The sequence below is a fragment of the Rattus rattus genome, chromosome 6, assembly GCF_011064425.1.
Source record: "Rattus rattus isolate New Zealand chromosome 6, Rrattus_CSIRO_v1, whole genome shotgun sequence".
NCBI classification, from domain to species: domain Eukaryota; kingdom Metazoa; phylum Chordata; class Mammalia; order Rodentia; family Muridae; genus Rattus; species Rattus rattus.
Genome location: NC_046159.1, coordinates 101049899 through 101065173, shown reverse-complemented (window position 1 = coordinate 101065173; position 15275 = coordinate 101049899). Strand labels below are relative to the sequence as shown.

General features: G+C 44.4%; 1 protein-coding gene across 4 annotated transcripts in view; it reads right to left on the bottom strand.

Moving 5' to 3' along the window:
• Positions 1-15275, bottom strand: part of Hipk2 (homeodomain interacting protein kinase 2) — a 177693-nt gene that overhangs the window by 41144 nt on the left and 121274 nt on the right. For all 4 annotated transcript variants that reach the window (XM_032906718.1, XM_032906717.1, XM_032906719.1 and 1 more), the window contains exons 3-7: positions 12002-12125; positions 11520-11639; positions 9736-9822; positions 7613-7797; positions 2227-2389 (exon numbers count right to left, since the gene is read on the bottom strand). In XM_032906718.1, the coding sequence (XP_032762609.1) occupies positions 2227-2389; positions 7613-7797; positions 9736-9822; positions 11520-11639; positions 12002-12125 (679 nt within the window). The remainder of the gene's footprint in view (positions 1-2226; positions 2390-7612; positions 7798-9735; positions 9823-11519; positions 11640-12001; positions 12126-15275) is intronic.

Genomic DNA, 15275 nt, shown 5'->3' with positions numbered 1-15275 from the left:
CAATGGCCTGGTTTCCTGGAAATGTAAACAATTACAGATTAGTGGAGCACTTGGAAAAGTGCTGGTCTACTGGATAGACGTGAAGAGCAGCAAAGAACTACATCTGTGTCCTTCCACCAACATAAAACTGTAGGTGTGTTTTGTTGCTTCTAAACATTCAAATGTTTAGAATGAGCGGAAAAGTCCCAAGGATCTCATGGAGGGAACACGGCACTGGGTCACTAATGTACAAAGGAAGTTTGGTTGGATTTAGAGAGCAGATGCCATCTAGAAGGTACCTCCTGAGGCTCTCCACAGGATTCATCTGTGAATCAGTGCATGTGAATCAGACGCTGACGCCAGACTGCTGGAGTTCAAGCCCAAACTATCTCATATGTACTAACATAGCCTTTGTTAAGAGGATTAACTGCTTTGTATCTCAATTTCTTCCTCTAAAATGCCAGTGATAACACCTCTTCCACATGGATGCCAGGAGCCTGAATGATGCCATGCTGAGAAAAGTCGGACACAAGAAGTGCTTACTGCCAGAACTGTGGTCACCTTGTAACAGATCAGAGGAGGGAAAGCACGCCTCAGTGCTTAAGTCTGGGCTATAACCTGAATAATTTGTTTTTCTGATATATTTAATTAGGGCTCAACAATTCTAAGTTCAGATGATTGAGAGTTTGCTCTCAGCATCTTGGTTTTCTAGGACAACATTTCATCTCAATGCTTAGGCCTACATCATACTAAGTTAACAGCCTTTTCTACTCTAGTCCAACCTAGCCAACTTTGCAGGTCTCAGTGTCATGGAGAAGGGAGGTGTTCTTATTTGGGACGTGCCCTTGTGATTTCCAGTTTTGGTGATATTCTTTGGGATGGATGTATTGGTTATCCTATCACAGGAAACACAGAGGTGGGCTGTTCTGATGTGGACAGGGACTCTATACAGCCCTCCAGTCTGAAGGCTATGAAGATATCTATGGAGGCTGGTGGGGTGGAGGAGTCACCTGACCTGACACATCATCTGAGGAATGCCCTTCCCTGTGTGCTGTCTTAGATAGTTTGGTATTGGAAGGGACAGACAGCTGGAAGAGGGGGATAAAAAATTGAGGTTAGAGAGTTAGGACTAGGAGTCTCCTAGGGACTGAGGGAGGAAACAAGCCTCAAGGGAATGAAGAAAGCAGAGTGGCTCCTCTGAAAAGCTCTGGATGCAAAGGCCTTAACTCTAGCTAGCTGAAGGGGAGGTAAGAAAAGTCTTTGACCCTAAGTACAGTGCAAGCTTTTCACTCTCTAAGATAGCATCAGGAATACTTGTGGTCTCCAGGGGGCAGCAGATTCCAGATGGCACTGGGGAAGGGGGAGGGGCGGGCAGGTGGGCGGGCGGGCGAGCGCACAACTGGAATTGAGAGGAAACAATAGCCCAGTAAAGCCTGATAAACAGGCGCAGTGTCGAAAGGCAAGAGCCAGTGACTCCTTAGGGTGGATCAGTCAACAAAAAGTGGACAGCCAGGTGATGGCATTCACACAGTAGGCTTATGTACTTATTTCTCTGCTCTGAAGGTGCATGTGCCTATGCACACAGGTGAGAACAACACAAAGGACACTGCTGTCATTACAGAGTGATATTAAGACTGAAACGTCTGGGAATGCTTCTTTGCGGGACTCATAACTGGACGATGGGAGTAACAGTTCAAGCCTCGCAGAGTGTAGAGGTGGGTGGATTGGGATGTGGAAAGTCTTCATTCAGTACCTACTTTCTGAGCATTGTCTGTATTTCAGACACTGTTCTATGTTACTGAGCCTGCCGATCTGCAGAAGGTTGGAAATCCACATGACAGAAACCTCAGCTTCCTGTATCCCCTGGGAAAAGCTGCTAGGACTCTGGTGACAGACCCACGAGCTGCTCTTCTCTGACTTAGAATGAACAGGCACTTCCTCTCCTGAACACAGACCACATGGACACAGGGTGCAGGGAGGACTCCTGCTTGCTCTGACTCGACAATTTTTTAGCAGTTTTTTTTCCCCACATCTGCTCAGATGAAAATGGGAAAAGGCACCATCTCAGGAAGTAGTCCCAGTAGCCATAACAGACCTGCCCTCTTGGCTTCTTAAAATAAAAAAATAGCAGAGGAAGCAGGTACTTTAGCTTACAATCCAAAAAGACAACACAGGGAAAACTGCTGGGGTTTGGTGGGGGATACCTGAGTCAGTCCTGCCCACCTTTCCCTGGTGCCTGCCACTCACCTGGTTGTGGACAGTGGTCAGCTGGTTGTTAAAGGTCATGGTCAAGTTGGTAGATGTGCTGGGGGCCACATGTGTGATGAAAGGTGTTTTGCTCTGGTTCACTGTGTCATACATATTCACCCGGCGCTTGCAAATCTCCATGTTTTGGAAACAAGATTTGACGCTATTCATTCAAAAGGCAGAGGGAGAGACACATGGATGAGAAGGGGTAAGGTAGGGTGAGGTGGGGGAAGGAGAGAAAAGAGTGAGAAAAAGAGAGAATGGTTAATCAAGTAAGCAAAACAATCACTGACTATCTACATTAGTTTCAAAAATCCTGGTTTTCTCCAAGTGTGCTACTGAACTGTCAGCACTGTGTGAGCGAATTTCCCATTGTCTTGTTGTCCTGTCTCCTGCCCTGAATGGACAGATTCCCATATCACTGACGTACTTCGCTGTGTCTTCTTCCCCATTTCCTTTCACGTCCAATCTCATTGCTCTTTCTCAGTGCAGTGCCTGGGAATGAGACAAACTCTCCAACCAAGGACACTAGGAGCTGCTGCAACCTACTTCTGCCTTCTTCCTTAGGGCCAACTGTCTACCCCACCCCATTCTAGCAACCCATGGGCTACTAGCACCATCTGGAGGTCAGCCAATAATTCTCCCATTCAGGGTCATGAACTTAGGCTGATGTGTCTCACTGGAACCTGTCACAAAATGAAACGATGATGATTACTAATTTTTACTGAGAACAGTGATATGTGGTTGAGATCTCCTATTCTGTCTTACACCATCCACAAGATAGAATTAAGATCAGTGCTCCAATTTTATAAAGGCCTTAAAGGAGTAGGTGCAAGCATGAAGGCCCTTAGTGGCCTCTGCTATTCCAGCTCCTGACCATCTGTAATGTTCTACTCACTTCATACGCTGCTCCTCATACGCCTCTGTCTCTTTTGTTTCTACTTCACTTTGCTCAAGTGCTAATATTCAAGATAAAGCCTCATTTAATCTACGATTTAAAATGTCTGTTGCAATAACTGGATATAAACAAGGTAATGGTTTTTTACTATTTTTAAAGTGGTAGAAATTGCTGTATACTACAGGTGTGCTCTATTTTGGACTAAGTGGATGTTTGTAGGCTATCCCAGAATATTATTTTCATGAAAGACAACATTCCAAATTTCAGAAATGAAATATAGTCATGAGTCCTACTTCTTTCTAAGTTAATGACTATCTGTACTGGCCACTTGGTACACAATGCATAGTAAATAGACTGACAGTCCTAGAGAGAGAAGAGAAACATTCACTGGTGGACAACAGCATGCCAGCATGCTCTGGAGAGGACCAAGTGTTCTGCTGCATGCCTTCACACTGCGCTGAAGATGATAAACGATGCTGGATGCATTCTCGTGGAATGCATTTAAAGCATTCAATGATTTTATGATGGCTCAATGTATAGTTTTCAGGTTCCAGAGTTTTCTTACTATGATGGGCTAAAACTTGACTGTTAGGATAAGACAAACACTTTTACTTTGGGTTAGTTTATACAAAGACTGGCTTTTACAAATATGTACACTAAAATCTTGGTCAGAGAAATGGACCTGATGTTAGTGCAGCTTAGGCCCAGCACCAAGGGTGGGGTAGGCTTGAAGGCTTGCTTGTTCCCACTCTAGAGTTTTTCATGGTCTTCTGGGAACCCACAAAGATTCAGCCTACTCTCAGGTCGGCCTAGAGGGTAACCTGCCATTCCTTAGGGCTGACCTTCTAAGTTGTAAATTGCCGCTGCTCCTCCATGAAACACTCTATGGCTGCTTCCTTACTAAACACAAAGAACAGAGCCCTGCTTGTCTAAGCTCCCAGGTTTGAGGTGACTGTTTCACTGACAGTGGAGATGGCCAAGAGGAGCTCTCTGAAGCATCTGCCTCCCTGATACCCCCCTCACTGTTCCTCTATCATTAGAAAGGCTAGCTTTGTGGGGATTTGCCTTTCTTCTTGTGGTACAGACTGAAATCTTAACTGCTTCCTGTTGAAAAACAGCATAGTGTTATAATTCGAGTTTGGACAGGCTGGGTGCAGAGTCCTCTTTGCACTGGAACTTGACTGTTTCAAATGTGCCCTGCATTAAAGGGATATTGTCTGGTCTTGCCGTGCAAGTTGACTTACTTCACTAACTGCTATGGAAAACGACTGACTTAAAAGACCCACTTTATGGTTGGTTGTGGCCCACTTGTTAGGCTGGGAGAGGTTGGGTCCAGCCTGGAAACTCAGTCAAATCTAATTTTGATGACAACATTGCTGACTGTGGTCTGCAAATTTCTATCTCCATGCTCTTCTCACAACTGTCCTTATCCCAGGTCCTCAAAGAGTCTATTGCTTTCCTGAGCTGCTTTCCGTGCAGAAATGCAAGGAGGTGAATATGTTCTTTCACGTTCCAGTCCATGACAGTTAAGGTTAAAGTGATATAACTTCCCGTTTTCCATTCACAGAAGACCCTTCCTCTTCCTCTCATTCACTGAGACCTTTGCCACCAGGTTGGACTTCCTCTCCAAGCTATTTTATGACCATCATGAATACTTCAGTAGCCATATTGATAACCTGTCAAAACTTACACTTCCTATCTCAGGACCTTGTTCTCAACCTCACCATTCCTTCCTTGGGCTGTCAGACCTGGAACGATTTCTTCAGTCAACGCTCAAGCATCCTGTTTCCCTGGCCTCATTCTCCACCCTTCTGGTGCATTTGACTATAACTATTATCATAATTATCTTTAGAGTTGAGCAGAGGACACTCATTGGAATCTATTGAATTTCCTTTCCTTAGGTGAACCTTCAATAGCTTCCACTTGGGATTATAATTACTATATCACCAGCATCATCAACTTTCTCATTCACTTGTCGTTTTCTCTTACCAACTTGGCAGCAGTTCAACTAGGACAAACTCAACTGTTTTCTCTATGCCTTTACTTACACCATCAATTTATGCTAAGACTTAAATGTTCAAAGTTCTTCCCACTCCCTTCCTTCTCTCTAAGTCTCCAAGAGCTAGGACTCAGATGTATTGCCACACACCCACCTTCCTCCTATATTTCTCTGGTTAGTTTGCTCTCATGTTCTGTTCCAGTTACCAGGATCAATACATATACATATTTTCTCTCTCTCCCTCCATCCCATATCTCTTTGCTTATTTCTCTTTCTTTCTTAACATTCTTTTTTGAATATGTATGTGTGTGTGGGAGCATATGCTTGTTTGTGGATATGCGGGTGTGCATGTTGAGGTCAAAAGTTAGCATGGTACCTTTCTTTGTTTAGTCTTAAAAAGATATGTTATGTATATGTGTTTGTGCCTGCATGAACTTATGTGCATCATGTGTGTGCAGGTATCTAAGGAGGCCATAGGGCATTGGATCCTCTGGACCTGGGGTTATAGATGGTTATGAGCTGCTTGATATGGGTGCTGGGAGTTGAACCCAGGTCCTCTGCAAGAATAGTAGTGCTCTTAATTGCTGAGTCATTCTCTAGCTCCCAAGTCTTTCCTTTTTCTTATTTTTTTTTTTATTTATTATGTGTATTTTGCTGTGTGTTTGTCTGTGCACTGCATATTTGCCTGGTATCCAGACAGGCCAGAAGAGGGGATTGGATCCCCTGACACAAAAGTTATAGACAGTTGTGAGCTACCATATGGGTGTAGGTACTAGAACCTAGGTCCTCTGGAAAAGCAGAGCTACACAGAGCCACCTTTTGTGCCTGTCCTGATTATCCGTCAAGTAGTCTATCTAGCTAGCTTGCTGCTGGGATCCTCTATTTTTCACCTCTTGAGCTCTGGGATTATAGGCAGACCACCTGACACTTACAGGATGCTGGAGATTCCAACAGCAGTCCTCACATCTGTGTGACAAATGCTTTATCCACTGAGCCATCTCTCCAGCCACAGTTATCATGGTCTACAATTGTAAAGCCATCTTGTTTTCAACAGATGACTTCATCATCTACTTCTGAGACAGAAGTTGTCTGACAGGAACTCCGTCAACTTTCCTCTGCTATCCTGTGCACCTGCTGACACCCACGTCTCTCCCACCATGCCACCTTTTAGTGACAGGGCCCATCTCTCCACTCAGTTATAAACAGAACTGCTCACAACAGAAACTGCTCACAAGTACCTTTTTCCTTGAACCTCTCATTTGCTACCTGATCTTCCCAAGAGTATTTGCTTAAATTTCCTCACTCTTCAAAATTTCCCTCTAGTCCAATGGTTCTCAACCTTTTATGTTGTGGTGACTCCCAACCATAACATTATTTTCATTGCTACTTCATAACTGTAATTTTGCTATTGCTATGAATTGTGATGTAAATATCTAATATGTGAGGGAAATGGTCATTTGAGCCCCAAAGGGGTCTCCACTCAGGTTGAGAACAGCTGCTCTAATCTCGACACCTCCCATTTCTTCATCCCTTTCAGTCTCACTTCTTGTAAGGCTGCCATCTATGTCTCCGTTCTCACTTTATCTTTCAATCTGCAAACAAGTTTCTGCTTGGAAATGGCTGTCACTAACTAATCAAATTCTAGATTACTGATATGGCAGCAGGTTAGATCTGTATTTAATATGAGTCCAACCAGCCATTCACCAGCTTCTAGGTCCTTTGACTAGCTGCACTGTGCTTCTAATAAGAGACAAACCCTTCATGAGCATGGCTTGCTCTAGCTTACTTCTGTGGCCTTGGCATGTCGCCCCCTGTCCCTAGGTCTGGTGTGCAGTCATGCTGGAGAGTTCAAAAGGCAATGGCCTGACTTCTCATATGCATCTTTCCCCCACCCTTCAGAGATTTTGTTCTCGGGTCTTCTGACCGGCTGAGCAAGCTCCTTGTTATAAGGGCTCATCCTACCGCATCACTTTCTTGGTAACAGCCATTGTCTTCTATCTTCCCCGTGAAGACCACAGCTTAACCAGCAAGTGCACAGTCTACTTGTTCCTCATTGTAGCTCAGTGCCTGGTACGGCCCACAGCGTGCCACAGAAATGAAGCAAACAAGATCAGTTCACTCTGGGACAGTTTTGGAACCAACCTTTGGGACTGACGCTAGATTGCTTTAGAGCATTGCTGTTTTGTCCACTTCCCTTTGTGTGTTGATATCCAAGTTCATCTGGCCCCAAGGTCCCCCATGTTCCATCATTCCCTTCTTTTTTGTACAAATCGTAGTCTTAGGTCCGATCTAGCCCCCACAAGTTTTATAAGTGCCTTGTTGGAATGAAGATTCTCATTTTGCTTATGTGCTGTATCTACATCTGTTTTTCAGCTATAACTGAGAACTGGGATGCAGCAGTAGAAACCAGAAGGCTATAAAGCCTCAAGTATTTACTACCCGGGTCTTTAAGTGTTGCCCTTGGTACAAAGCATAAGCAGGGCACTTACTGAGTACTATGAGGAAAATCCAGTAGGTGCGTCATGGTGACAAAGGGGTGGTTCAGAGTTTCAATGGGAGTGATCCTCTTATCAGCATCTATGGTCAGCATCTTCTTTAACAGGTCAATGAACTCCCGCCGGTCTGCCTTCTCTACTAACATGTCACTCCCTTCCAAATCTGTTGTCATGTTCACCTGGAAGCAAGCAGAGACAGGTGAGTAAGAGCCATAGTATATTCTGTAACCTCCTCTGATCTCAAGCCGCCCATCCTAGGTGTCAGAGGATAGACTGTGCCCATGGTCCTGTGTGCTGCTACTGTCCCCAGGTAGGGGCTGGGACAGAATGTGGCCACCATGGTTGACACCTGCAAATGCATCCCAGTGACAAGGCACAAAGCTGTTCCTGTTTTAACTGGCCAAGGTGAAATGCAGCTTTCATCACACCTTATTAAAAATAACCATAGGATGAAGGGTTCTGGAGGCAGATTGCATAACAGTGTGGATGCACTTAATTCTCCTCAACTTTATGTTTTAAAAAAGGCTAAGATGAGATGCATTTTGTGTTTTTACCACAAGCAAACAACAACAACAACAACAACAACAACAACAACAACACACAACACACACACACACACACACACACACACACACCACAAAAGCTCTAAGATAAAGCAGTAGAAAAAGATGGGGAAAAGTGTGTTCAACCTCTGGAGGGGAAAAGAGCTTGGGTTCCCTCTTCCTTCATCTTTATGACATCACCCTTCCCATGGTCCCTGATCGGGACCAGGATGATTTAAGTCCCTGTGTTCCCTGCAATTGCCTCTGGCCAAGGAAGGGAGTGCCGCTGAACACTGGACTGTTCTCCCAAAGGCAGGTCTCTACTAGCATAATCTCTGAAAGGCTTGCTTTCCATGCTTGCTTTTTTTTTTTTTTTTTCCAAGAGGGGATCTGGAAAGCAATTTCAGTTTTCCCAGACCATCTGAGCTACTAATAAATGGACAAGTGTGCTTTACTAGAACCAGGAGTTCTAGTCACACTCACCCTTCCTAAGAGGTGAGCTGAGTGTTCATTGGACTACAGCTTTATCTCTCAGTGTTTAAAAGGAGCTGTCGTTCTGGGTTGCTCTGAGTTTGGACTAGTCTGTAACTAAAAACACCTGAAGATCTAGAATTCTCTCTGATAGAAAGATAGGAAGTCTGTACTCTGCTAGTGAGCTGACAGTGACTGAGTATAGTGGTTTGATTGGTCTTCCCTAAAAGCTAAATTCAAGTCCTAATCTGTGGAAGCTATGAATGTGACCTTGTTTAGAAATAGGGTCTTTGCAGATATAATCACGTTAGGACGAGGCCATATTGGATTAGGATGGTTCTGAACACAATAATCAGTGCTTTTACAGAAGAGATCTGACAGTGGGACCAGAGACGACACAGGGATAACAGCCATGTGGAGGGTAAAGCCGGGATTAGAGTGATGCAGCTGCAAGCAGGGAATTCTGCGGCTGCCAGAGCCACGGGAAGCCAAGCACATGGATGCTGTCCACTAGGGCCTTCAAAAGGACTGTGGCCCTAAGGACACTGGCACCAGACGTTTTTAGCCTCCAGAACTGTGAGACAATACATGTGTGTTGTCTTAAGCCCTCCAGTTCACTCTACCTTGCTATGTAGGTCCCAGGAAACGAACACACTGAACCATGGGCATCAGCTCCAATACAGCAATGGGCTGATGCCTCAACTTCAGAGCCAGTGCCTGCCTAGCACATGCAAGGCCCTCAGTTCAGGCACTTTTAGCACTAGTAAGGTTGGCCATTGCTTAACAAACAAGAAGCAATACAATGCAACTATTTTTTCTAAAGAGTTGGTTTCCTAGACCAAATGGTTTCTCACTAGGTCTATCATGATTGTTCAAAAGCAAAGCTAATGAGCACAGTTAAGAATATCACTGCTGGTGGGTTTTTATTTTCTATTTTCATTTTTTGTTTTTAAAGATAGGCTTTCTCTACATAGCTCTAGCTGTCCTGAAACTCACTATGTAGACCAGGCTAGCCTCAAACTCACAGAGAGTCACCTGCCTCTGTATCCCACAGTGGTGTGCCCTGTCAAGGGTCTGTACTGCATATTCATTCACAGAGCTTACCTGGGCCATATCATCCAAACAGTTGAAAATGTACTTTCTTGCTTCTTTTGATTTAATCCCCGTCTCTGCTTCATGGTCATCTGGTGTCTATTAGAAAAAGCAAAACCTGGTTGGTCAGATGGTATCAATTAAGTCGCTGAATCTTGAGATCCTGAGCTTCTACTTTGCAAAGGAGGAGACCCTGGTTTCTCTGAAGTGTCTGCACAAGAGCTCCCTCTCCCTGTCTATCCACACCAGCTCATCTTCCTTCCTCCCCAGACTCCCACTCATGCCCACTCCGATAGTTACCAAAGACTCTAAAGAGAACATGAGAACCACCCCCTTACTACTCTGCAGCTTCCCATAAGCTGAAGGTAAGATCCCACCGGGGAAGACCAGAGCCCCTTTTGACATACTTTGTAATATATTTTATTTTACTTAGCAATCCCTTACACCTACAGCTCTATGATGTTTCAAGGCACATTAACTCACTAAATGCTCTTCAGAATCATGGTCATTAGGATGACTGCTCTCCTCTTTTACTACATGGAAACACAAAAATATAAAGTTTGTGGGCCTAACAAAGTTTCTTGCTTACAGTGGCAGCTGTTTCCAGAGCCCGTATTCTATGCTGCTCTTCCACAGACATTTATCAGCTATCAGCTAGGAAACTGCTTTTTCTACTTGCCATGGGGTTTGGACTCATCAAAGTATAAAAGGCAATTAATTCTGGATGAAGGCCAGCACACTTGAAGCAGCTCAACCCCTAGAAACAGCTGAACATGACGTTCCTGGTAAAACACCGAAGTAGTTACCTTGTACCCCCAACCTGGGTTCTTTCTCTTCTACCTGAAGACTTGTTACTGAACTTTGACAACTCTCACAATTACTGAATGTCAGGTGCTCCATCTGTAGCCTAAGAGCTGGTTTAGCTTCCAAATCCCAACGTTTTGAAAGTACATAGTATCTTAAAACTGTATTAGGATTTGGTTGGGGTCCTGTCAAAACCAAACCAAATCAAACCAAACGAAACCCACCAAAACCCAACCTACGGCAAAAAATGAACACACTATATACTTACGTATACTATATACTATATACTATATAGTATATACTATCTCCTTCCCAGGAAAAGTATGTTAATTTTAATTACAGGACACAGTTAAAGTAAAAGCAAACTATGTTTCCATGAAGGTGAAGTCACCAAGAGTTTATGGTATCCAGTAGGGCACTACACTGTCCTGGATGAAGATCTGCTCTCTTACCAGGGGTTTGTGACATTTGCATGGCTTAGGCTACTTTCACTGCCTTAGAAAATCCCTCTGTACCCTACAGGGCCCAGCACAGATGTTGCTGCCTGCCTTTGGCCCTGGCCTGGCTTTCTTTTGGCTTGCTTGGGTCACTGTTTCCCACATTCAGTCCTCCTAGGAGGAGGATAGTCCATACAGTAGCCTGGAGCTTGGGGCACCAGTCCTGTTTCCCCACAGACAGTGACCTCCTTAAGGGCAGAGTGTGGCTGCTTCATTTGCCTAGCACAAATCAGTCATCAAGGATCATGGGATTAAATCCCCGAAATTTAGCAATCTTCCCATGGGACACAGCGTCTCCTGCAGCAGTGGGTCGAGGAAACAGGTGTTTTCAAACATTCAGACTCAGCAACGCCATTTATTCACAACTCTACCCTACATAGCCATTTTGCTGGCCAGATTAAAGTCACCGATTTGTAAGTATTAAAAGCTCATTTTTGTCTTTCCTTTTTTTCACTATTGGGCCATAGTGTGGAAGGGAGGGAGTGTTTTTCCTACCTTTAGCCTCCACAAAGGATACGGTGAGTCTGTGTCACGGTTGAAAAACCTAGTTGTCTTTGTCCCTGCACTTAATAAATATTCAGCTGGTAAACCCTGTGTTTGTGAAATATACCGAATCTGCAAGAAAAGATGAGAAAGAGGTCAGGGCTTCCCTGTCACAGTACATATGGCATACTGATGGCTCTAGTGGCTTTGAGGAAAACGGAATTGTTAATTTTAGAGGGAAAAAGAAGTAAAAAGAAAGAACAAACACACACACACACACACACACACACACACACACACAGAGAGAGAGAGAGAGAGAGAGAGAGAGAGAGAGAGAGAGAGAGAGAGAGAGAGAGGGAGAGGGAGGCCAGGAGAGGGCTAATAAGTTGGCTCAGAAGAACATCATAGGGCAGATTCTAAGTGAAATGTTAATCTAAGGTTTTCTGGATGGAGACTGCAGTCACACAGTGAATTCTTGTGTCACCCAGACGTACCTGATCATACTCAGAAGCACCTGGGTATAATGGCCAGCCCAGGAACAGCTCAGCAATGACACAACCCAGGGACCACATGTCAATTGCCTCACAGAATGGCAAACCAAGGATGATTTCAGGGGCCCTGGAGAGGAAGAATGGAAAGAACCATCAGTGATCTGGAAACATAGTAGCTATTTCTGTATGAATTCTAGCTCTGACCTAGGGTCCTATGTCTCCCTGTGTGGGGTCTGCATTCCAGTGACCTCTCAGTTCATTGGCTTTAACATCTAGTTAGAAGAGGGTGAAGTTAGCTTCCAAGTGCAGAGTAAGGGTTTGTTGGGTGGCAGTACAACAGACCTACAATGAAGCATGTCTGTGGGCATCACCACCATCACACTCTGGCCACATGAGTTCATGACCTGATAACCACACCACAGACAGTAGGAAGTTAGCTTATATAGCTGAATATCTGGAATTCTTTATAAAGAGTGCCTAATATTTAAGAAGGAATTCTGAACAGTCCACTTTCAAGAATACATAAAAATAGTTGCTCTCACTTAAAATAAGGCAATTAAGTCCAATATATCCACTTACTACAATCATCTTTGTCCTAGGCATTTGTATTATGATTCCTCAAGGAAACACTGCTATTACTTTCCCATCAGTGTCTAGAAGGTTGATCTCTATAAAAGTTCTTTAGTGTTACAACTATAGAACCCTGTTCATGAATAGATCGTCTTGAGAGTCAACCAGAATTCCATTATAAACAGTCCACTCCTGGTTGTAGGAGCTAATGTCTCTGCAAATGACACAGTCACATAGAAATTTCAAAGGCTTTTTTTTTTTTTGTCTTTTTTTTTTCGGAGCTGAGGACCGAACCCAGGGCCTTGCACTTGCTAGGCAAGCGCTCTACCGCTGAGCTAAATCCCCAACCCTCAAAGGCATTTTAAAGAGAAAGTATACATGGAACTGGAGTTAGAGGCAACACTAAATCAGGGTGCAAAAGATTACAAACATGTGTGATATAACCCCAAACATGAGAAGGAATGTAGCACAGCACACACCATACCCCAGCAGCCCTCACTTTGGAAAACAAAACAGAATGCAAGGATAAATAAAGCTAACAAACGTAAGTAAGCCTTGAGCACACATCTTAGTCCTTCTCTTGAAGTGTTATCAAGAATATCTGCTTCTTCCACAGTGCCTTCTTAATGGCCTCCTAAAAGTTCCTCCTCTCTTCTGCATCCCAGCTTCTGAACCTTTCCTCAGACGCCCCTACACTCATGTGCCACACACAGAGATCAGGGTGGCCTTCGCCGTGTCATACTCTTTGCTCAGCATCTCAGCTTTATGTCTTGAGAATTGCCTTTCTTCTATACAACTGCCACTGCTCCTGTTTTGCTATTCCTGGCTTCTTAGGTGCCACTTTCCCATATCCAAATTTCCTGCCTGTCCGTACCCTTTGCTAGAACATCCTCCTTTCCTGTCCAAATTCTCCACGTCCCATGTTCTTCTCTTTTTATTCTTTCCCAACGTAACTATCATGGTTGTGTGTTTTTCCTGAATGATATGCTGGGTCGGGGATATAGCTCAGAGGTAGTGTACTTGTCTAGTATGCACAAGGTCCTGAGTTCAATCTCCAGTATTTTAAAACAGGTATAGTGGAATCTTAATTATTTAGAAATGGGGTTGTTGTAGGTTTAATTAGTTAAGATGAAGCTATATCATAGAAGATGGGTCCTAATCTAATATGACAGATGTCCTTATTAGGACAGGGAAATTTGGGCTCACACACTGACAAGATAGCCACATGATGACAGAGATGGAGACTGCATTTATGTGTCCCAAGCCAAGGAGCACTTATAGCCACGAAAAACTAGAGAAGGCAGGGAAATGGCCTCTCCTCCATCTTCAAGGCCCAGCTAACATCTTGACTTTGGTCCTCTGGGCTCCCTGAACATCAACAGAGTAGCTGCTGTTTCAAACATTTTGTGGTCCTTGTTTGTATCTCTAGGAAACTTGACACAGCAATCATGCCAACCCCTCACATCTAAATCTCAGTCTCATCTTGGAACTGTCTTTTCAGTTCTAGGATCGCGAACCTTTTCAGTTCTAGTTCTGGAACCTCACAGGCTATGTCCCGCAGTCACATCAAAGTCCCCAGGTTGAGAGGGAACCCATCCCTACCTTTCCCTCATCTTCCTCATTCTATTAAATGAACCCAACACTCCCACCCCCACTCTGCTGCTTTGCAAGAGATCCAGGACAGATCCCTTTCCCTTTAATACCTCCACTACCCAGACCATCCACGGGCCCAGATCCAAAGTCTGCCTCAAATCAGCCCCTCTTCTCTCTCTCCCATGGCATAACTGCGGCTTCCACTGCCTCACCTGAAGTGTCCCGTTTTTCCTTCCCCAATAGGCATGCATTTCAGAGCCCTCAGTGGCTAGCTCTGTATTTAGAATACATGAATCTCTCCCGTGGCTTAGGGATCTCCTCCCCAGTTAAGGACCCAGTTTGTTCCACTGTCATTTTAAATCACTTTTCTACTGCAACAGGCTCTGGTGCCTTCAGTGTCTTTTCAACTTCTAAATACCTTAAGCACTTTCTGGATCTACAGTAGCCTTCAGGTAATGCAGTTGTCTCTGCCTCTGTGCTTGCCCCATGGCTCTCAAACAGCTTCCTCCCCACCCTTCACATTTCTGCTTAATTGTCACCACCACAGACAGACCTCCCCTGACACCAGACAGTTCTCATCTCCAGCACCACAAATATCACTTTACAGCAATCTCCCCAATAACATCCTTACTTTCTCTCTTCCTCTACCAAGCCCTTCATGAGGACAGCGGTGCCTGGCATTTAGTTGCCACTTGGTCAGTACATGTGTGTTGACTGAATACGGCATATTAAATATAAGAAATTGTGAAAATCTGAGTCAGGATGGGAGTTCTGAGGCAGTGCAGGCAAAAGAGAGGGAAGGGCTAAGTCTCCACTAGGAACTAAGTCTGGGCACTGGTACAGAAGGACTCAGGTAGGGATAACCAGGCACCAGGGCCCAAAGGGGCATGTGCATACCAGCCCATGCTCTTGTTGCACAGACACCTGAGCAAAGGAGACAGGAGGGGAGCCTGTGTGTCTATCTGCAGACGATTCACCAAAGATTTACAGTACGAAAGGTGGAAGTGTGGAAATGTGAAATTGGTACTGCGGTCTTTCACCGTTAGGATTTCAGAGATTTGGTTCAAACCTCTTTTTTATTCTGGGGTGGAATGGGGTTGGGTGTCATTGTAAC